This window comes from Nomascus leucogenys, chromosome 22a (genome assembly GCF_006542625.1).
Source record: "Nomascus leucogenys isolate Asia chromosome 22a, Asia_NLE_v1, whole genome shotgun sequence".
In the NCBI taxonomy this organism is placed as follows: Eukaryota; Metazoa; Chordata; class Mammalia; order Primates; family Hylobatidae; genus Nomascus; species Nomascus leucogenys.
In genome coordinates, this window is record NC_044402.1 from 67,167,394 (window position 1) to 67,190,713 (window position 23,320).

Genomic DNA, 23,320 nt, shown 5'->3' on the forward strand with positions numbered 1-23,320 from the left:
CCTAACTAGTTCACAAAGAATTAATCTGAGACTATTTTTATTAAGCATAAATTGTGCAGCATATTTTTAAAATTCTTAAGTATAAAAAAAGAATATAAAAAACTTCCATTTTGAAAGTAAAAAGAAAGATAAAGCTAGGAAAGTACATGACATATTTAGGGACTAGAGAGTGAGTGCTACATTTAGTAAACAAAAAGGATGGAAGATGATATCAAAAATGTAATCTGGGGGTCAGTTAGTTACTGGAGGGCCTTGAATTTGAACTTTCGATTTTTATCTGAAAACTGAAAGTCTTTTCAACAAATGGTGTTGCATCAACTAGACATTCACATGCCAAAAAAAAAAAAAAAAATGAATCTAGACAATGATCTTACAACTTTCACAAAAATTAACTCAAAATGAATCACAAACCTAAATGTAAAACACAAAACTATAAAATTCCTAGAAGATTACACACGAGAAAATCCAGATGACCTTGGGTATGGCAATGACTTTTTAGATACAACACCAAAGCCATGATCCATAAAAGAAGTAACTGATAAGCTTCAATCAAATTTAAAACTTCTGCTCTGTGAAGAAAACAAGCCAGACTGGGAGAAAGTATTTGCAAAAGACATCTAATAAAGGACTGCTATCCAAAATATACAAAGAAAGAAACTGAAGGGAAAAAAACCTGAATAAAAAATGAACAAAAGACCAGAACACTTCACCAAAGATATACAAATGACAATTAAGCATATGAGAAGATATTCAACATCATATATCACTATGGAATTGCAACTGAAAACAAAAGTAAAATACCACTACACACCTATTAGAAAGGCCCAAATCCAAAACACTGAAAATACCAAATGCTGGCTAGAATATAGAACAGAAATTCTCACTGATTACTAGGGGGAGTACAAAATGGTTCAGCCACATTGGAAGAAGTTTGGCAGTTGCGCCTACAAAACTCAATATACTCTTGCCATATTATCAGGTAATCCCTCTTCTTGGTATTTACCCAGATGAATAGAAAATATGTCCACACAAAGACCTACACACATTTATAGCAGCTCCCCTTATAATTGCCAAAACTTAGAAGCAATCAAGATGTCCCTCAGTGAGTGAGTGGATTAATAAACTGTGGAATATAAAGACATTGAAATATTATTTAATGCTAACAACAAATGCCTCCCAAGCCATGAAAACATACGGAGAAGTTTTAAAGGCATATAATTAAGTGAAAGACGCCAATTTGAAAAGGCTACATGCCGTATGATTCCAACTATATGACACTCTGGAAAAGGCAAAACTGTGGAGTCATTAAAAAAATTAATGGTTGCCAAGGGTTGAAGGGAAGGACAGATGAATAGGTACAGTAAAGAAGGTTTTTAGAGTAGTAATGCTGTTCTGTATGATACTACAATGGTAGATAAAGGACATTATACATTTGTCAAAATCCATAATAGGTACAACACTAGGAGTGAACACTAAAGGAAACTATGGACTTTGAGTGATAAAGAAGTGTCAATGTAGGGAGGCTCACTGATTTTAACAAATATACCACTCTGGTACAGAATGTTAACAGTGGGAAAAATTGTGCCTGTGTGAAGAAAGGGAGTATATAGGAACTCTGTACTTTTGGCTCAATTTTGCTGTGAACCTAAAACTGCTCTAAAAAACAATCTCTTTAAAAAAAAAATGATACTGGGCCGGGTGCAGAGGCTCATGCCTGTAATCCCAGCACTTTGGAAGGCAGAGGTGGGTGGATCACGAGGTCAGCAAATCGAGACCATCCTGGCTAACATGGTGAAACCCCGTCTCTACTAAAGAATACAAAAAATTAGCTGGGCGTGGTGGCCGGTGCCTGTAGTCCCAGCTACTCGGGAGGCTGAGGCAGGAGAATGGCATGAACCCAGGAGGCGAAGCTTGCAGTGAGCCAAGATCGCGCCACTGCACTCCAGCCTGGGCCAGAGAGCGAGACTCTGTCTCAAAAAAAAAAAAAAAAAAAAAAAAAAAAAAAGATCCTGGCAACAACATGAAGTATGAGCCAGAAAAGGAGCTAAAGTGAGAGAAATCAAATAAGAGGATACAATACTTTAGGCAAGAAACAAGGATGGATTAGACTACAACACTGAGAGAAGAAACAAAAAGCATTCTAAAATAGTATTCGAGTTTCTTGATGTATATAAACTAATCTACTAGTGACAATCATTGCATATCTTTATGTACAATGAGAAGGACTTATTTCCTCCAAATTCACAACAAACCAATAAGGTTTTTAGCAAAATACATATGGTACTCTGGAATAACTTTCCGGGTTTACATTATGACAAACACATGCAGTGAGATTAAATAATATGTAATTAATTATTTTCATGCTTAAGTAGGAACTGGGTCTTCAACATTCTAAGGAATTTTTTAAAAACTGAAACACTATAAAAATAATAAAAGCATAGTTATTTAATGCTTAGTTTTCTTATACAGTCTGTAAAATAACTAAAGACAATATCCTACTGAAGTAATAGTTTAATTTTTTAATGAATGTAAATTATCTGTTTGAGAAATGAACTACTCCCTCCCAGAAAACTCCAAGCATTGTTAAATACATACTGAATACCTGTTAAAAATCAGTGTAAATGACTCAGTGTGGAGAAATAGTTCTCTTTAAAATGACAATAAAAGAAATAATTGCTTTTTTGAAAGTTGAAAATTAGCCTCACCCTTTTCTTCAGGCTTTAAAGAAAAATACTTCTTCTCTGCAGCTATCAGTTCAGGCTTTGGAGCTATGGGAAAAAACATTAATACTTTTTTAAGAAGACAGTTTTAAAGCACAGAGACAATTACACTTCTAAAAAGTAAAGATGCATTGAAAAATAACATCAGATGAAACCATGGTTTAATAGAAAGAACAATGTACCAGAATCACCAGGCTCAATTTCTAATCCTGGACCTGCCACTATTACCCTACTCTGTGGTCTCAGTTCCTTCTTTGTCAAATTTAGGTGTTAGAGATCATATCCTCTACCATACTGCAGTCCAGAAGAGCTGTGGTGATGAAAGCATTCTATTTTTTCAGTATCCAACATGTGACTACTGAGCACTTGAAATGGCACTCCTATGACTGAGAAACTGAATTTTTTTATTTTATTTAATCTTAATTTTAAAAGCCACACATGGTTAGTGGCTACCACATTGAAGAGTAAAGCTATATAAAAAGCTTTCAACACCAACTTCTATAAAAATTACTTTTAACTTATGCTTTCTTTGCTCTAGGATTAGGTCAGCAAATATAAAGCTAAAACCAAGGGCGAGAAAAAGACTTGGATTATTGTAAAAAACAGCAAATCTTTTAGTAAATAGAAATTTTTATTACACTTGTAAAGATCAATTATTTGAAAATCATGAAAGCAAAGAGCCAGATTACAAAACTTTAACTCTTGAAGACACTTCTAGGTATACCATAATTTATTCATGTTTAAAATCATCTAGTTTATTTAACCTTCAGCATATTCCCGGAAAGAAGAGTACATAAATTATTATTTGAGACATTAACAAATGGATTTCATTTGAAAAGGTAGACTAACTAGTTGGCCGGGTCAATATATTAAGTTTTCTAAAACAGTTTAAATTTGATTAATTTTATTAACTCAAAATTACATATAAAGTATCTACATTTTCAAGGTCCCTATTTTATACCATTTGTACTTAAAAAAAATGAGATACTAATACATGTGAACACTCAATTTTCATATATTTCTAAAAATGTTTACAGACATCATACTTGATAAAAATTAATAGTTTGCATTAGATCCAATTTTATCATTTTAGAATTTTAAAAAATGGAAAATAGCAAACTGAATAATATGCTTCTTACATACCTTGAGCCTTAGCAGGAGGTGGTGGTTTCTTTGGTTTCTGTTAAAATAATAATGGTGGAAACGGCTGACCAGTTTCATATCAAATATAGTTAAAATAAACTCTAATTAGTAATAATCTAAATTATACAAATGTCTCTCCTCTTCATTCCATCTTTGCCAAAATATAAAATGCTAATATCGTAAAAACTACCCAAAAAGTCAATGACAACAAATTATTTCATTAGAAAAAATAGCCTCATTGATCAAAATTCAGTCAAATATTTCAATCCATATTTCAGTGGATTGAATAAACCTTAAAAATTTTAATAAGCAAAAATGTTCTGCTCTGCCTCCCCTAGGTTAAGATTCCTAAGTACCATTTTACCCTTCTTTTCAAGCTGGGGTTGTGGGGAGAGGAAGACTGGCAGAACAAGGGAGAGACCTTTTCTTTTGTTTGTTTTGTTTTGGTTTTTAAAAAACAGAGTAGCAACAAATAGACTACGTTTTCACTCTTAACTCTTTGGCACTCTTAACTCTTTGGAACAGTTAAAGGCAAAGACGTGTTTTTTCTCAATTTATAAACATTCACTCATTTTTTAAGACTTAATACCTTAAAATATTGAGATACATTTCTAAGTTTGTGGACTTGGTTTTTTACAAATTAAGAATAATTGATAAGCCATAATGTACAAACATAATAAAAGCAGAAAAACGTATTCTTTAGTAAAACTGTAAAATAAAGCATATGATGGCTGAATCAATACTGAATGCAATCTAACAAAACAAAGGCCTCAGATAGCCTAAGCTTCCATAGAGTTCGAGAGTTCTGCATTGGCTTAAACCTAACATGGTAGCCCATCCTGCTGTGTGCTTGTGCTGATGCTCCTTCCCTCTATTTTAAAAACTCTATTATATTCCTCATCCATGGGGAAAAGGGACCAAGTTGTAGGAAGGCAAAAGACCACTGATGAATGACTCAGCCTCACTTTTTCTCTGAGAAGTGACACAAAAATAACAAATTCTGTAAGAAGGCAAAGAGTGCTCTTGCTCTCCCAAAAAAATGCACCAACAGCATAATAGCAATAGCCACAAGACCTTAAAATAAACTAGAGCTTTTCAACAACATTAAATAAAAATACAATTTCTTCCAGGAAAGTACTAATTTATGTTATTAGGATAGACAGCCCTTCTTAAATTATAAAATAAAGAAGTCTAAGGTTATTTTTCAGTACAGTCGAGAAAGAAACAAAGGAAGAATAAAATACGGAACTGAAACATTATTTTGTTTTACTATAACTCAAATAACTCCTACCTGAATAGCTACATCTGAAACTCCTTCATAAAAATTATTCAATAACAATGCAAAAAAACTTGTTTGCAAAAGAGTAGTGGCAAAATGTCCTTTCAAGTATTATCATCATTGAAAAACAAAAGCTTACTGGAAAGTCTTTATCAAGTTCATTTATCTGGACAGCAAAATTGTCTGGAAATACTCCTTCTTTACCATTAAGTTCACCCTTCCACCAGCCAGCTTCTCCAGTCTCCTAAAAAGCAAAATAGAATAATTAAGGCAATAGAAGTTATCTTTTTTTTTTTTTTTTTTTTTTTAAAGATAAAGTGTTGCTCTGTTGGCCAGGCTGAAGTGCAGTGATGCGATCATGACTCACTGCAGCCTCAACCTCCTGGGCTCAAGTGATCCTCCCAACTCAGCCTCCCAAGCGGCTGGGACCATAGGAATGCAACCATAAACTTCTGGGCTCAAATGATCCTCTTGATTTGGTCTCCCAAAGTGCTGGAACTACAGGCATGAGCCACTGTGCCCAGCTGGAACTAAACAGATCACACTGTCCTTCTAAAAGAAAATATTTCCCAAGTATTACTTTTAGCAGTAGTTACAAAATTGGGTTTAGTTTTAAAAACTATATCAATTTTAAAATTCCATCTATAACGTTAAAAGGTTCTCAGAGGAAAAAGGAGAAAGATAAAATGAGGCCGGGCGCGGTGGCTCACACCTGTAACCCCAGCATTTTAGGAGGCTGAGGTGGGTGGACCACCTGAGGTCAGGAGTTTGAGATCAGCCTGACCAACAAGGTGAAACCCCATCTCTACTAAAAATACAAATATTAGCCGGGCATCGTGACAGGCGCCTGCAGCCCAGCTACTCAGGAGGCTGAGACAGGAGAATTGCTTGAACTCGGGAGGCAGAGGTTGCAGTGAGCGGAGATCACACCACTGCACTCCAGCCTGGGTGACAGAGCGAGACTCCATCTCAAAAAAAAAAAAAAAAAAAAGATATAATGAAAGGAAGTGGAAAAGAGAGGAAGGTGGAGAGGGAGAAAATGAATTTCCAAACTGTATCTTTCTTAACACTCTTAACACTTTATATACTAAAAATTAATCACATTATTCAGCTGCTTTAAAAATTAACAAGATTTGACCAGGCACAGTGGTTCATGCTTTGTAATCCCAGCAACTTCAGAGGCTGATGTGGGAAGATTGCTTGACGCCAGGAGTTTGCAAGACCAGCATGGGCAACATAGCAAGACCCTGTCTCTACAAAAAAATTTTGAAAAAAGAATTAATCAGGTGCAATGGGATGCAACTGTAGTCCCAGCTACTTGGGAGGCTGAGGCAGGAGGATCACTTGTGCCCATGAGCTCAAGGCTGCAGTGAGCTATGATCACATCACTGCACGCCAGCCTGGGCGACAAAGCAAGACTTTGTCTTTAATTTTTTTTTTTTTTTTAATTAACAAGACCTTCTAAGTTTCTTCTAAATACCCACCACCCTTGCATGAAAAATTAGGTGTAATCAGTGCAAATTATATTAATATGAAAATTCACATACATTTATAAAATTCTTGCTAAATGATTTTAGCTGCCATTGCCACTAAAACAAAAAAGGTAACTATGTGAGATGACAGATGTCAGTTTGCTTCACTATAATAACCTTTTTATTATTACATATCCTATAACATCATTATACTTTAAGTATACATATTAAAACTTATTTTTTAAAAAAATTATATACACTATGCCATCTTATAACAAAGTCAATGTAAAACAATGGGGCCAGGTGTGGTAGCTCACACCTGTAATCTCAGCACTTTGGGAGGCCAAAGCAAGAGGAATGCTTGAGCTCAAGAGTTCGAGACCAGCCTGGACAACATAGCAAGACTCCATCTCTACTTTAAAAAGGTTGGGGGGTGGGGGCAGAATTTCAAAAATTATTCTACAGGGTTATAGCAAAAACAAAATATTTGTAATTTTCCCATAATACAGTTATTATAGGATTCTGCCCACACACAAGTACTACTGGGTTTTCTCTTTATTTTGCATTAGGATTTATTCCAAGTTATAAAATCACTTCATTCTTTAAAATGGTGACATCATTTTCCAGAGTATAGTTTCAGAACCATTTCCATACTGATGGACATTTAGCTTGTTTCCCTATTTTTCGTCTTCTGTTTATATTACAAACAACACTCCAAACGATAGATAGGAGAAAAAACAGAATGAGGTGGAAGAGAAGTAAGAATAAAAACCTGGGAAGTTGAGGTTAATTTTAAAAAGTACTTAAAAAAAAAAACAAATATGATGGTTAACAATAATTCCCAATATATAAATTATAACAAATATAGTCAATAAAAGTTAACTCAAAAAGAGAACGTTCTGAGCACTTATTACGTGCCAAGTTTTCAAGACTTAGAAACAAGACAAAGTCCCAGCTCTTCTAGATTCCAGGGTGAATATAAGAACATTCTAGGGTGAATGTACAACTTTTGAAAAATATTTCTATAAATAAGCAATTCACTGAAAAACAGAAACACCTTACCTTACTTATCAAATGGATTATCTCCCCCTCTTTAAAAGTAAGTTCATCTTCATTAGTACCTTCATAGGCAAATAATGTTCTACAATATTCTTTAGCTGAAATAAAGAATGTAAATAATGTGGCTCACACAAATGGATTCATTCAGCAAATACTTATTAAGCCTCTATCTTGTGTAAAGTATACTAAAAGTTATTAGAGATGAACTTAATAATCTATCTTTAAATTTTAAAATACTTACAGTCAATACCATATGTTAAGTAACAATTTCACTAATCCATTCATTCAAATATTTACTAAATGTTTGTGATGTTCCCGGCACAGATTCAACTACAAGGAGATACATCCATCAACCAACAAAGTATATCAAAATCCTTGACCTCACGGTGTTTACATCTAATAGAATTTGCTATTCTAATAAGACAGTGTAACAAATGCTTCCAACAAGTCTCGTAATACATGAGTATGTTTCTAATATTCCCAATATGAAAGCTTTATTCAAAAACATACCTTTAATTTTACCTTCGGTATCTGTTTTTGTTATCTCCACACTCTGAGTTTTGGGTCCCAGCGACTGTAGGATTAAGGGCTAGAATAGAAAAAAACGGCACAAACTATTTTAAGATAGAATAAAGATAATACTGTTAAACAAAGTTTCCATTTACAGTTACCCAGCTTTCCCTAATGGTACTTATAGCTAGGATAGTAATGTGACTGAAAACTTAGCAATGAAACAGGTAAAGGTCTCCAAAGTTCCTTAAATCATAGCTCAGAGCTAACAATTTAAAGATTCCTTGTCTCAAAGAATATTCTCTGATGCCCACAGTATATTAATGAGATTTAATTTTAGAATCTCTAAAATAAATAAGACGCTAGGAACTGGTGGTTCATGTCTGAATCCCAACACTTAGGGAGGCCAAGGCAGAACTGTGTGAAACCAGGAGTTCAAGGTTATAAGTGAGCTATGATTGTACCACTGCATTCCAGCCTGGATGACATGGTGAGACCCTATCTCTAAAAACTACAATAAAACAAAGACAATAAATAAGAACAACAGCACTTGAGAACTTAAATCCCTGGGCTAAACACTTTATATAAATAGTGCAAATAGGACTAGTAGCCTCATAACTATCTGCATTAAGTGGGCACTATTCACACAGTAATACAAATTTGTATAAGTCATCTGTCCATTGTAAAAGGAATTTAGCAGCAAAGTCCAGATTTTAATCCAGAACTAAACCTTAAAATGAAAGAGAAGAAAAAAAAATTCTTTATACTTCATTGCTATCTGAATGTAGATGATTCGGGTAATCTTATATTCCTTATAGCTACAGTCTACTAGACATTTTTCCATTGTAATTTGTAAAGGACTAAGTCCTTTACCATCTTATACTAGTGTTTCCTTAAGTTCTCTACCCAGAAACAACAGTACATTTAACCTTAGATGTCATTATTTAAAAATCTGAACACACTGCTAACTTACCTACCTACCACTGTGTTTTCTGTTTATCTTCTAAGATACTTACTTTAGTTTTCCCCAACTCTAACCACCATATTTTCCAATCTGGTGCACCTACAAACACAGCAAATGTGCTTCCTACTTTATCAATTCCTGGATCAGTGATCAAAGCAAGCCTGACCAGACCATTATATAGGGTAACCCTGAGACTACAGTCACTAATAACAACTCTTGAGTAGTAGACATTATCAAAGATGATTAAAAGATAATATAATCATTAATCAACTAAAGTTATTCAATATAATCATAAGCTTTAGAGTTGGAAGGGGCACAAGATCATCTAGTCTAATTTCTATCACAACGCAAGAATTGCTTGTCCAACATTCCTAGCTGTTATATGGCTATAGCGCACCACCCCAAAAACCATGAGAATTCCAAACTTTACCTTTAAAACCAAGAATCAATTTGACCCCACAATCCTAATGCCAGATAGTCTCAGAGCTAGGAATGTGCAGGATAGAAAGTGGAAGTTCTCTTTCCTGAACCCAACTCTTCACTGTTACATAAGAAAATACGTAGCAAGTTAGGAAAGGAATAAAAAAAATTGAAACCATCTATCTTAGGAGGAAACTTAATAGTACCTCAATAACCAAAACACAGTCTTTAAATGAGATGTAGCTACACGAATCAAATAAATACTGAAATACTATAAATTCTTCAGAGTTAAAGAGATAGGACTGACAGAAGGAACTGTGAAAAAATGTTCTACAGACTGTAGGTATTTTATCACCAAATTAACAGCTTAAGGTTTTATTTTAAAGCCTCTTTTTAGTTCTTATAATTTATGGCTCACTTACTTTGTTTCATTTCACAATGCCAGCAAAATGCTAATGAAATAAAATTCTCCACACATTCAAAGAAATTTAGTAAATTTAACGAATGTTGACAATCTAGAGGAAATTTAGGTAGTGCCAAAATATCAAGTAATTTAATATCTTCTAAATCCATTTTAAAACAGTCCATTTTAGGTCTAATTCAAATTAAATATATATTTATTATATTAATTATACACAAAACTAAGTTTATATATAATTTTAGTTTTAAAAGGCAAAAAAAACCCTCTAATTTTCATTTACACTGTGATAACTAAAAACCCTAAAGCTTCTACTAAGTGTGTTAAATTTACCAAGAAATAAGCATTCTAATTTTATTAGATTCAAACATGAATATTAATCATTGTAAATTTGGAGACAAAATTTCTCACAGCCTCCTCATTCATAACCAAATTATTAGTGATCTCAAAAAAAGAAATCTAACAGAGTTACAAACTGACCTTTACATTTTAAAAAATGCTTAATGAGAGAATGTGTGGAGTTAATCTAACAAGTCCATCATTACCACCTTTTCTGGTTTTTTCTCTTCTGTTTCACTACTGGATGTTCTTGTCCGAAGTTTCACAGAGCCTTCTTTAAAAATGTCTCCAAATCCAATTCCTCGAATTTTCTTTGGCTGTGTAATTGATCCAGGTGCAGTTTCACTCACACTTCCTGGAGAAGGTATAGGTGAAGCAGGCCCAGCCAAAACAGTTTCTGAAACAATAATTTGTTTTTGAAGAATGACACCTAGAATCACAAAACACTTGACATCCTGTCATAATGTCTACATTCTATATGCCTTCTAATAAAACACAGTAGAATAAAAAAATAAATCAAACTATTCAATACTGAAATATCCAGAAGAGCAAGATGCAATTTATGCAATTTACACAGACTTTTTTATTGTGCAAAAACGATAATAATTTTAGGTAAATTTAATTAGTAAAATTAAGAAATCCTAATTAGGAAATCATGTCGTACGGGGTCCTTAAAAACAGCATGTCGCGGTGGCTCACGTCTGTAATCCCAGCATTTTGGGAGGCTGAGATGGGCAGATCACGAGGTCAGGAGATCAAGACCATCCTGGCTAACACGGTGAAACCCCGTTTCTACTAAAAATACAAAAAATTAGCCAGGCGTGGTGGCTGGTGCCTGTAGTCCCAGCTACTGGGGAGGCTGAGGCAGGAGAATGGCGTGAACCCGGGAGGAGGAGCTTGCAGTGAGCCAAGATTGCGCCACTGCACTCCAGCCTGGGAGACAGGGCAAGACTCCGTCTCAAAAAAAAAAAAAAAAAACACAGCATGTCAATTTATAGCTTTTGGCCAAAGATGATATAATGTGAGACAAACAATAAAGAGGTAAGATTATTTTTTTAAAGCTATATGATTCAATCCAAAGTTAGCATGAGTTTCTGAATATAAAAACTGGGAATGTTAAAAAATGTTTATTTTAAAAAGGTCAATAGTTCATAACCTGTTATTTTAGCTCAGAGATTAGGTAACAGGTCTAATTTCAAAGCAGTCAACGGAAACTCAATTACTATATAATAATAAAAAATTTTAAGTTTAATATTATATGGGTAACAACGTTTTTATATTCTTGCTCAGTAACAAGGGTTCTTATTTATAGGCTCAATGAGTCCACAAACAACCCTATGGAAAACTGTGTGGTTATTTTTATGTACTTTTTTCTGGATAAAACAGGTACAGCTTTTATCAGATCCTCAAAGAGCCTTATAATCTAAGTAAGAAACAAAGTTCTAGAGTAAAAATCCAGAAACATTTAAGATTGGGGGTACGGGGGGAAGGAAAAATATGTGGTAACAGTTCACTGAACTAAGGTAGTCTGTTGAAAAATAACAGCAAGAACAATAGGGACAATAAAAATAGTAGTTACCATTTATTCAGAGCTAATTCTGTACCAGGCATTTGGCTAAGCACTGCATATGAATTATCTCATTTTTATAAGCCCACATGAGCTTCTTAACATTAAGCACTATTACTCCTCATTTTACAAATAAATAAACGTGGACAAAGGGATATTAATGACTTTCCCAGGGACCTACAGGTAGTCAGTAACAAAGTCAATTTTTGAAGTGAATTCTAGATGACCCCAAAACCAGTCTTAAACAATTTGATATAATGGCTCAGACCACAAAAGTCTCCAACCAAACGTGAGAATATCTTTTTGCATCTATGGAAATGACCATTTTACAGGTGGCTTGCCAAAACAAGTTATTAACTTAAGAAATATAATGCTAACAAGTATAGTGATCTACTCTAACCATTTTCAATATTATCCTAAGTCACACAGAAGACTGAAGTGGAGAAGATAGCTTTGCAGTATATTTTTAACATTCAACTTCATTGAGAGAATGTTTACAATGAATAAAATGAACCCGTTTTAAATACGCATTTCAGTAATGTTTGACAAATGTTGCACCATGTAAATACAACAAGATACAGAACAATTCATCACCCAACACTTGTACACCATCGCAGTCGATCCTTCCCCCAAGCCTCAAGAAACCTCTGAACTTCACTGTCACTATAAATTTGCCCTTTTTCAAATAAATTATAATCATATAGTACATAAGCTTTTTACATCTACTTCTTTGGCTACACAGAATATATGAGATTCACCCATGCTGTTGCATGTATCCACACTTCATTCCTTCTTATTGCTGATTAGTATCCCACTGTACAGATATGCTACTATGTACCTACCATTAAGAATGTAGCTCCAGGTTTTTCACAGATGAGCTTTATAAGATTTAGAAAACTCCCTTCTATGCTACTATGTAGAGTTTTTATCATTAAGTACTGAATATGTAAATTCTCTTTCTGCATCCAGTGAAATGACCATATGGTTGTTCCCTTGTAAACTGTGAATACTGTGAATTATATAAACTTCTTAAACCAACCTTGCATGGATGGGATAGACCCCATTAGTCAAGATGTACTAACCTTTACATATTTTGCTGAGTCTGATGTAACCTTTACATATTTTGCTGAATTTGATGGAATACTTCAAAGATTCCTGTGTCTATGTTCGTGAGAGATAATAATATGTAGTTCCTTTTTTTCAAATTACTTCATGAGGTTTTGATATCAAGGTCATACAGACCTAAGAAATCTGAAAGAATCTGTGTAAGATCAAATGCTTCATAGCACCAGTGAAAACCACCTTGGCTAGAAATTTTCCTTATGTGGAGATTTTTTATATTAAATACAATTTATTTCACATAGATTATTTAGAATTTCTATTTCTTCTATGTCTGCTTTGATTAATTATACTTTTACAAGGGTCTGTATATCTCATCTAAGTTGTCAAATTTATGAGCATATTTCCGTATTACACTTTTAAATGTCAGGTCTATGATATCCTTTCACATCTGAAAATAGTAATTTTTGTTTTTCTCTTTTCTCTTTGATCAGTCTTGTTAAGGTATTACCAATTTTTTTTATCATTTCACAACATTCAACTTTTGAACTTGATTTTCTTATCTGTTGGTCTGTTTTTTATTTCACAGTTTTCTGCTCTTATTTCCTTTCTTCTAATTATTTCAGGTTTAATTTGCTCTTCTTTTTCTTGTTTAAGGTATCTCTTCTATTATTTAAGCACTTAAGGCTATAAATTTCCCTATAGATGTTGCTTTACCTGCATTCCACAAATTCTGGTATGTTGTGTTTCACTTTCATTTATATCAAAAACTGTTCTAATGTCCCTTATAATTTGTTCTTTAATCCATAAGTTATTTACAAGTGTTGTTCAAATATCTGAGGATTTCCCAAATATCTTGGTGTTTCACAAATAATTCCATTATGGTCACAAAACCTGTACTGTTCAATGCCAATCCTTTTAAACTTGATGAGACTTGTCTGATGCCCAACATAGGGTCTAAGTGGTGCATATTCCAAGTAAACTTCAAAAGTGTACTTCAAAAAGTACGTTCAAAAGTACTTCAAAAAGTACTCTGTTGTTGAACTATTCTGTAAATGTCATTCAGGTCCACTTAGTTAAGAATATTATTCAGTTCAAGTCTTCTAAATATGAATTTTTTTTGTTCTTTTTTTTTGTTGTTCATTAGTTCTATCAATTATTGAGAGATGCATATTTAAATCTTTTCATGGATTTATCTTTCAGTTCTGGAAGTTTGTATCTCATGTACTTTGAAGTTCTATTGTTGAGTTACATCCCTTGACTGACTACCACACATTCATAGGTTTCTTTCTGGCTCTCTCCTTCTGTGCTTTCTTGGTCTTTTCAGTTAATCTTCCTCAGTCCATTCCTTAAATGTCACTACACAGGATTCCATCCCAGGGTCTTTAGTTTTTTTTTTTTTTTTTTTTTTTTTCCCACTCTGTATATTCTCCCTAGGTCATCTAATCTAAATCCATCGTTTCTTTTATCTATCTATTTATTTATTTATTTGAGACAGAGTCTCACTCTGTCACCCAGGCTGGAGTGCAATGGCACAATCTCGGCTCACTGCAACCTCCGCCTCCCAGGTTGAAGCGAATCTCCTGCCTCAGCCTCCCAGGTAGCTGCGATTACAGGTGCACACCACCACGCCCAGCTAAAATTTTTTGTATTTTTTAGTAGAGACGGGGCTTCAAGTTGTGGGCTAGGCTGGTCTCAAACTCCTGACCTTGTGATCCACCCACCTCAGCCTCCCAAAGGGCTGGGATTACAAGTGTAAGCCACCACGCCCAGCCTACCCATCGTTTCTTATACCACCTAAAGTACTATCAAGCCCCAGTTTTGCACAGACACCCGAATTTTTCTAAGGATTCAGACCCATAGACAACTGACTACCAAATATCTTCATTTGGATGCTCTCACATCCCTACAAGCCTCAAATTTAACATCTCCAAAAGTGAATAGCCAACATGGTAGTAAAAGTTGGTAATTTTCAATGATCCAAAAATAATTAACCTACCAATTAGTACTGCCTATTTTCAATATCTAGGCATCTATTTTAATGATACATCATCATCTCCCAATACCCTATCTCTGCAAATGACATCTCCATCTTACAAAGCCAAAAACCTGGTAGCAGTTGGCTCCTCTTTTTTGGTCATCCCCCAAATAACATTATCACTAGGTCCTGTTCTTTGTGCTATCACTTATATAGCTCCTATTCTACACGTCCCTCCATCCCCATAGCATTCCTCTAGTTTAGGCTAATTCTACCTCATTATCAAAACATTCTCAACTGGTGTTAGCAGCTCAGTCTCTTCTCCAATCTACTCTCCACATTGCAATTCACTCTCCATACTGCCACCAATTCATCTGAAAAACAATCTCATCATTTCGTTCTATGGCTTCTCTGTGATTTGATTAACATTTTTGTAACGTTTTCTTATGTCTGACCCAATAATTTCTCCAGGCTCAACATTCACCACATCTAATTATATACTCTATAATGCCTCTGAATTAAATCTCTTTCAGGATCTTGCAAATGCTATGCTTTTCCTCACCCTCTGCCACAAACTTGCTTAGAAATTTCCTAGCCATTTTGGGATCTCAATCTATCACTTCTTCTAGGGCACATTCCTTCACAGCTTGCCAAGTATGGACTAGCCCTCTTATATACATTTATTGCACCCTTTCCTGTAACAAATATTTCTCCTGCTAAATTACAATCATTTTTTAAATCATCTTTTCTTTCCCAATGGAACAAAAGCTTCAAACAAGGGGGGGAAAATCACGCCTATGTTGCTGATCACTGTATTCCCAGGACCTTGTACAATATACTTAACAAAAGGCACTCAATATATTGAGTGAATAAATATATGAATGCTGAATTAACTAAACAGTTGTGTTTATATCTAGAATTTCCCTTTACTGGCTTTGACTTTTAAATTTCAGATTTTGGAATACACTGCCTTCATGAGAAATGCTAGTATACGCACATATTACTACTCACAACTCTCAAAGAGCTGAAAGTACATGAAAAGATAGTTCTATAAGCATACCTAAAAGAAAATTAGGTGAAGATAGCAGCAAACAAATGGGCTACAATATTGAAAAACCACCAAATTTCCATATTCCATATGTTAAATAGCATAGTAAAGTTAAAAAAAAATGGGAAATCAGAAAAACAAAACTCTAATGATGATTTTACCACTCAGTAGTTAAATAATCTCAGGAGTTTCCATTTCTTGACCCTTAAAATGGGAGTGACACTAATCCTCTTAAAAGTTAAGAGGATTTATTCTATTATAAAGACACATGCATGCATATGTTTATAGCAGCACTATTTACAATATCGCAGTCATGGAACCAATCTAAATGCCCATCAATGACAGACTGGATAAAGAAAATGTGGTACATATACACTATGGAATACTATGCAGCCATAAAAAGGAATGAGATCATATCCTCTGCAGGGACATGGATGACATTGGAAGCCATCATCCTCAGCAAACTAACACAGGAACAGAAAACCAAACACTGCATGTTCTCACTCATAAGTGGGAGTTGAACAATGAGAATACATGGACACAGGTAGGGAAACACACACCAGGACTTGTTGAGGGGTGAGGAGCGGGGGAAGGGAGAACTCAGAGGACGGGTCGATAGGTGCAGCAAACCACCATGGCACACTTATACCTATGTAACAAACCTGCATGTTCTGCATATGTATCCCAGAACTTAAAGCAAAAAACAAAACAACAACAACAACAAAAACTCAAGAGGATTTCACTTGACAAAAGTGTTTGAAAAGTTCTATATATACCACAAAAAAACTATTCATTGTTTCACTGAGCGTCAACATATCAGAGACCATTCTAGACAATCAGTAAACAAATACATATATTCTAATGAGTAGGTAGACAGACAATAAGCTTAATAAGCAATAGCAACAAATTCTTCTTTGAAACGTTAAAAAAAAGAGAAGAGAATTAAAAAGTGGATAATGGAGACTTTCTGCTGTTTTATACAGAGCTGTCAGTAAGGGCCTCACTGATAAGGTGATTTCTGAGAGAATCCTGAATCAGAAAAGTAGCCATCAGGACATCTTGAAAAAGAGCATTCCAGACAAAGGTATACAACGAGCACAAAGGCTGTGAGAGAGGAATGTTCCTAACATCCTTAAGAAATCTAAGGTGACCAATGTGAACAAAGGGGAAAGTTAAATAAGAGATGAGGTAAGAAAGGTGGAGGGAGGGATATGGGGATGCCAGATCATAGAGGGATTTGTAGCCATTTTAAAAGATTCTGGCTTTTAGTCTAAGTGAAATGCAAAGCTACTGGAGGGTGATCACTACTGGCTACCAGATTATTCAGTAAGTAGGAAATGGCATATAGGCTATGGTAATTATACAGCAAAAGATAACTTACACCAGGATAGCAGCAGTGAAGGTAGTAAAAAGAAAATAGATTCTAAACATTTTTTGACAAAATCTGTTAATGAATCATGGTAGGGTGCGAGGTTAAAAAGAAGAGTACAAGAGAAATCTAAGAATTTTGGCCTGAGTAAAAGAAGGATGAATTTGTCCTTAACTCAGATGGGGAAGATTACATGGAGCAGGAAAAAAAGGCAGAGGATCAATTTTGGGCATCTTAGGTTTAAGATGCCTATTAGACATCTAAATGGAGGTTCTTAAAGAGGTTTAATGTGGAAGACTTTTAGAAAAGGGTGGAAAAAACAAGTATATACAGTCACTGGTTTCATAAAATAAGGGGAAAATTTGAAAACACATTCCTATTTAGCAAATAAGTGGAATCTGCATGTTGACAAAAAGACACTCTAAATAAGAAGGGTTAAGTATATTTGACAAAATTAAAAAGGAGACATTACAAAACCGAAACATAACACTTTCCCAGCGAAGCAATGCTTTCTCTGAGACTGAATACTGAAAGAAATTTATCTTGGACTTTTATATAGAAACCACTCAGTAACAGAATAGATGATTAATTTACCATATTCCTATAGAAAACATAATGGTGGCATTCTTAAAACTTTTATACTACAGTTCTTCAATGAAAACTGAGGATCTAAAAATAAATTATCTGTGAAGACTCAATATTGTCCATATATTATTAAGAGTCAGAATTACCTACTTAGCAGTAATAGGGTTTAACTGGTCAAACCAAGAACATCATCCCATTATTACATAAGAGAGGATGGAGGAAAAAGGGAAAGGGAGGGAGGAGGAGGAGAACCCTATTAAATTTAAAAGACTGTGAGGAGAAACTATATGATATAATCAAATACAGTGGATATGACATTCCAATACTGAAAGCAAAAAAAAAAAAAACCACAATGTACATTCTACTATAATTTTTCTAACAGCTACGAGGAACATAATTATTTTACTGACTGAAAAGATTCTCAAAACACCAATTATGGACAGAGGCTGTTACACTTTGTTAGGACACAGGAAAATTTTAAATAGTTACTCCTTATATAATGCTCATGTCCTGGCATTCACAACAATATGCAGAAACTTGCGCAAAATTTAGAGTTGCGGAAAGAAAAAAAAATTATAGTGTACTTCAACCACTGACTTTCCACCCCATAATCACAAAGCTCCACATTTAGAATGAACAGTTATTGTAAAAGGGTTAAACAAAGAAGGAAGCGTATTTCTAACAGATCAAATTCTGCACAGTTACTAAAATCCAAATCAAGCTGAATAGCATAAGAAAATGTTCAAAGTATTTTATAATTATAAAAGTAATGAACTAAACTCAAATATAAATTAGATCTCTTGTGCTGGTGGTCCCATACAAACTTAAAGTTGTAAATATTTTAAAGGCTCAGTTTTATATGGCATCACAGAGATCATTTCACTCATATGCTTTAATTTACACCAAATTTTAACGTTAAAAGTAGATATCAAATGATTCAATGCCTGTGAACCCTAAGAAATACTAATGTGCATCAGAAGTAACTCAGCAGACAGTTTGCTAAGTGATGAATGCCCCATTAAATTTAAGCCAGGTGTTTTTGGTACTTATGCATGTTCTCTAATGGTTTTTACACACCCTTAAACGTAAGTTCTGACTTCAGAATTGTTATTGAGCACTCTCAAATGAATGTAACATAAAATAGTGAAAGTACATCTAGTTGGTATGATTCCTTCTGCACTGATTCCTACCTCAATGATTTTTCTATCTTTCAATACAATCAGCATCTGCATTAAAGAAAACTGAAACTATTAAAACAACTGAAACTAAATTAAACAACTGGAACTATTTTCGTTTAATTCATTAAAGAGCCTTAGAAAAATTTAGAATTTTTACAAGTTTATTGCTAAGTTAAAGAGAAAAGAAATAGTGGAAGAACACTTAAAAATGAGAGGCAACTGGGCATCCCAAGTCACATTAAATAGCCAGGGAGCTCACACTTTTTTCATTACTTTGTAGCACATATAGTATGTAGCACTTACAGAGAGCTGCAAACTAATGTAAGAGTAAATTTGAACTCCTTTGAAAGTCTAATGAGCTTTAAAGAAAGGGATTCTTTAAAGGTGATCCACAATGAATATATGGTAGAGCATAATACTGTACACAAATGTTTGGGACCCCTCCTTATAAGAAAATTACATATCCCCACCCTGCTGCACTTACGCATGCATGACCATAACCGCCAAATACAATGTTAGTGGAAATGATATGTCAATTTTGGACAGAAGCTTTAAAAGCCATCCTCCTTTTTCCCTGCCTCTTCAAGAATTAAAGAGTTGCAGATTATATTTTCTAATGTTTCCTGTGACATTTCTGAGATGAAAATTTGCATATTAAGCAAAATGTAGTGGCAAACAAAGTATTACATTTAGAAATATCTTCCTCCAACATTTTCTATACCTACCTAAAGTAACGCAAGTCATTTTATTCTACTAGCATACTTACTTCGCATTTGTCTTCCCCCTAGAGATGTGATCCTTGCACCTCTGGACTACAGAGGGATTACATATGCTCAGAAAATCAGAACTGAAAAATCAGAACAAAGGTTAAGAAATGTTCACTTTTTAAAATAGCTTCCACTTCTTCCTTTGGTCACATGTTTATTCTAAAAATTATAGCAGAGTTCAAACTATTCATCAAACTAATTTTTTAAATGTGATACAAAGTTTTATTTGTTCATTTCTTGCATTTGAAGGACTCTTCGATGACATACTGGGCCTGAGATTCTTTGCCACAGTCCTTAACTACTACCCAACCACAATCAATTTCTTTATAGGGTTTTCTCTCTCTGTCAATTTTACAGAGGCCTACCCATTCCCCTGTAGTTGCCTGTTGTCATCAACCTTCATTAGGTTGATTTGGTGTTCAGCACAAAGGGCCTCCACCCACTTGACATACAAAGGCTCATCACAGTTGGATGCAAGCACACAAACATGAGCTTGCCTCTTGTCTAAGGCTTGGCCAGCTTCACAAATTTCACTGCTAGGCTATTGTGCATGAGGGTGGTCTTCGGAACCTCCCATAAAGCAGTGGCAGTATTAACATCCATTACATCTCCAGCAACAATACCCTCTTCTACCACAGCAGTGGGTTCAGGTGAAGCCAAATCTTCAACACATCCAAGCCTTTGCTTATGCAAGACTTGTTGGTGGAAGGCAAAGAGCCATCAAACTAATTTATGTCTTCACTTTAAAACTTAAAAATGATTACTATAATTAACTGAAAACTCTGACCCAAAAGTCTGGTATTATACCAGCAATTTTTCCTCACAATCTCATTATTCCTAGCTCTCATTATTAGATCTGTTATATACTGTCTACTTTGTAGAACAATTACTGGTATTTTATGACTATGTAAAGTAACATTTTTTCCTGTCACTTTCTAAAATTCCAAGAGGTGTCTTCTACATCAATCTTTTAGAAACTAAATTCATGTTGGTTTTTCTATACTCACAATTTATTGATAAACCGTGAATTATAATATTGCTTTCTAAGCATTCATCCTTTCAAGCCTAATATTAGATGGCTTTTATACTAAAAAGCAAATGAACAAGGCAACATAATTGTAGCTTGCGATGTTTAGATAACTAAAACTTGGAAGAAAAATTAAATTTCCTTAGAAGTAAAGCAAACTCGGCCGGGCACGGTGGCTCACGCCCGTAATCCCAGCACTTTAGGAGGCCGAGGTGGGCGGATCACAAGGTCAGGAGATTGAGACCATATTGGCTAACATGGTGAAACCCTGTATCTACTAAAAATACAAAAAATTAGCTGGGTGTGGTGGCGGGCGCCTACTTGGGAGGCTGAGGCAGGAGAATGGCGTGAACCTGGCAGGCGGAGGTTGCAGTGAGCCGAGATTGCGCCACTGCACTCCAGCCTGGGCGACAGAGCGAGACTCCACCTCAATAAATAAATAAATAAATAAATAAATAAATAAAAGTAAAGCAAACTCAATTACTCATTTCATACATTCCTATGGTCAATGGCCTTAGAAATAAAATCATTAGAGATGAAAATATGCCTTCTGGTATTAAATTGGAATTAGAGGTACTAGTAAAGATGGATAAACAGATGAATGATCAAGACATATGGGTAGAGGTATGGGATTGTATGTGTGTGTAAGTATTTTCCAGCTTAATCCACTAAGCAGGCTCAGAAGCATTACCCCAGTAGCAATGACCACACCTCTACCCAGATCTTGATGCCCAAACACTATTCCTCTCTTAAAAAAAAAAAAAAAGTTTGCCTTGATAGGTAGCTGATTCCAAGACTAGGGTAGGGAAGGTTCAAAATGAACTTGGAATATCTTATATCACAGAGTAAGGAAGTTCACAGAAAATGATGCAGACATGTCAAAATGACATAATATTGCAAACTAATCCATAATGACAAACCAGATCTATGATTGCCTAGGACTAAGGGCAGAAAAAGAAATGGACTGCAAAAAGCATGAGTAATATTTTGGGGGTGATGGAAATGTTCTGTACATGTTTTCATGGATTTATACATCTGTCAAACTCATCAGATTGTATATTTTAAAGGGACACAATTACTGTATATACATTGTATCTCCAATAAAGTTGATTTTTTTAAAAAGTCACAGAACTTACCTTGAAGGAACTCTCACTAGCCAAATCATAGAGTTATCAAAATAAATAATACTGGTAATAGACTGATACCTAATGAATAAAACAGAACCCTCTGATGAGTCTACACTGATAAATACATAAACTGGAGAAAGACAAAAGTTTGTCTTTAGAGTAAAATATTAAGTAATACACATAGAAGGGATGATGGTATTAGAAAAATCACCATTTTTGGTAACCATCATAGTAACAACTATTTGGGTAAAATTTATCCATGATGCTAAAACTGTTGAGTGAAAGTCTGATGAGGAATAGCATATTTACATAGTCTCAAAGTATCTCTCCATGAAACACTTACTATAAAAAGAAAAACAGTAAAAGTACAGTGGCAGCACAGCTGTAACTAAATTCATGATTAAATTTTAATCAAATTTAACATCCCCAATAAAAAAAGACATGGACACCATGTGCCTCCAAATATTACATAAGACATCATCACTCCATAGTCTTGCCAATAAAATATAATCTGAATCTAACCATGAGGAATCAGGGGGAAAAAGACAAACAAACAAACAAACTGGGGCCATTCCACAAAATAATCGGCCTAAACTCTTCAAAAATGTCAATGTCAAGAAAACAAAAAACAGAAGAAGGCTAGAAGACTATTACAGATTTAAGAAACATTGGAAATAAATTCCATGTATAATCCTTTTCAGGACTGGGAGGAAAAAAACAGCTATAAAGAACATGCTGGAATAATAATAAAAATGTGTATGGAGATTACAGAATAAACAATATTATCAATATTAAATGTCTTGATTTTGATAACTGTAATGTAGTTACATAAGAGACTAACTTTATTCTTGGGAAATACACATTGAATTACTAAAGAATAAAGATAAAATACAGATATCTAGATAGAAGGTGAATGATAAATTAGCAAATGGGGTAAAATGTTAAAAATTCGTAAATCAGGGTAAAGGATCTAAGAGAGGTCTTTGTTTCATTTTTATAATTTTTCTCCAAGTTAAAAAAAAAGTTTCAAAATAAATCACTGTACTGGAGTTAGAAGGATGGACCCAGAGATGAGTAATATAATAGTATGGAAATGTACAGAGGAATGGGATCCAAAAGCCCAAACTCTTAGAAGTCCTGATTCTAACAAAAATAAATATATAAAATAATATGTAAATCATGACTTAGGTTTCTCTACTATAAAATGAGGGGGTTGTACTAGGACTTTCTAGCTCTATATCTAGATTTTTATGAACTTGCTCTATCACTTCATGCTCTTTTCTACCACAGC

General features: G+C 34.4%; 1 protein-coding gene and 1 pseudogene across 1 annotated transcript in view; both read right to left on the bottom strand.

Annotated features, from left to right (window-relative positions):
- Positions 1–23,320, bottom strand: part of CD2AP (CD2 associated protein) — a 157,596-nt gene that overhangs the window by 44,509 nt on the left and 89,767 nt on the right. The window contains exons 6-11 of the mRNA XM_003254197.4: positions 10,534–10,721; positions 8,184–8,262; positions 7,677–7,771; positions 5,282–5,386; positions 3,864–3,900; positions 2,706–2,768 (exon numbers count right to left, since the gene is read on the bottom strand). Coding sequence (XP_003254245.2) covers positions 2,706–2,768; positions 3,864–3,900; positions 5,282–5,386; positions 7,677–7,771; positions 8,184–8,262; positions 10,534–10,721 — 567 coding nt within the window. The remainder of the gene's footprint in view (positions 1–2,705; positions 2,769–3,863; positions 3,901–5,281; positions 5,387–7,676; positions 7,772–8,183; positions 8,263–10,533; positions 10,722–23,320) is intronic.
- Positions 20,106–20,595, bottom strand: LOC105737555 (annotated as a pseudogene).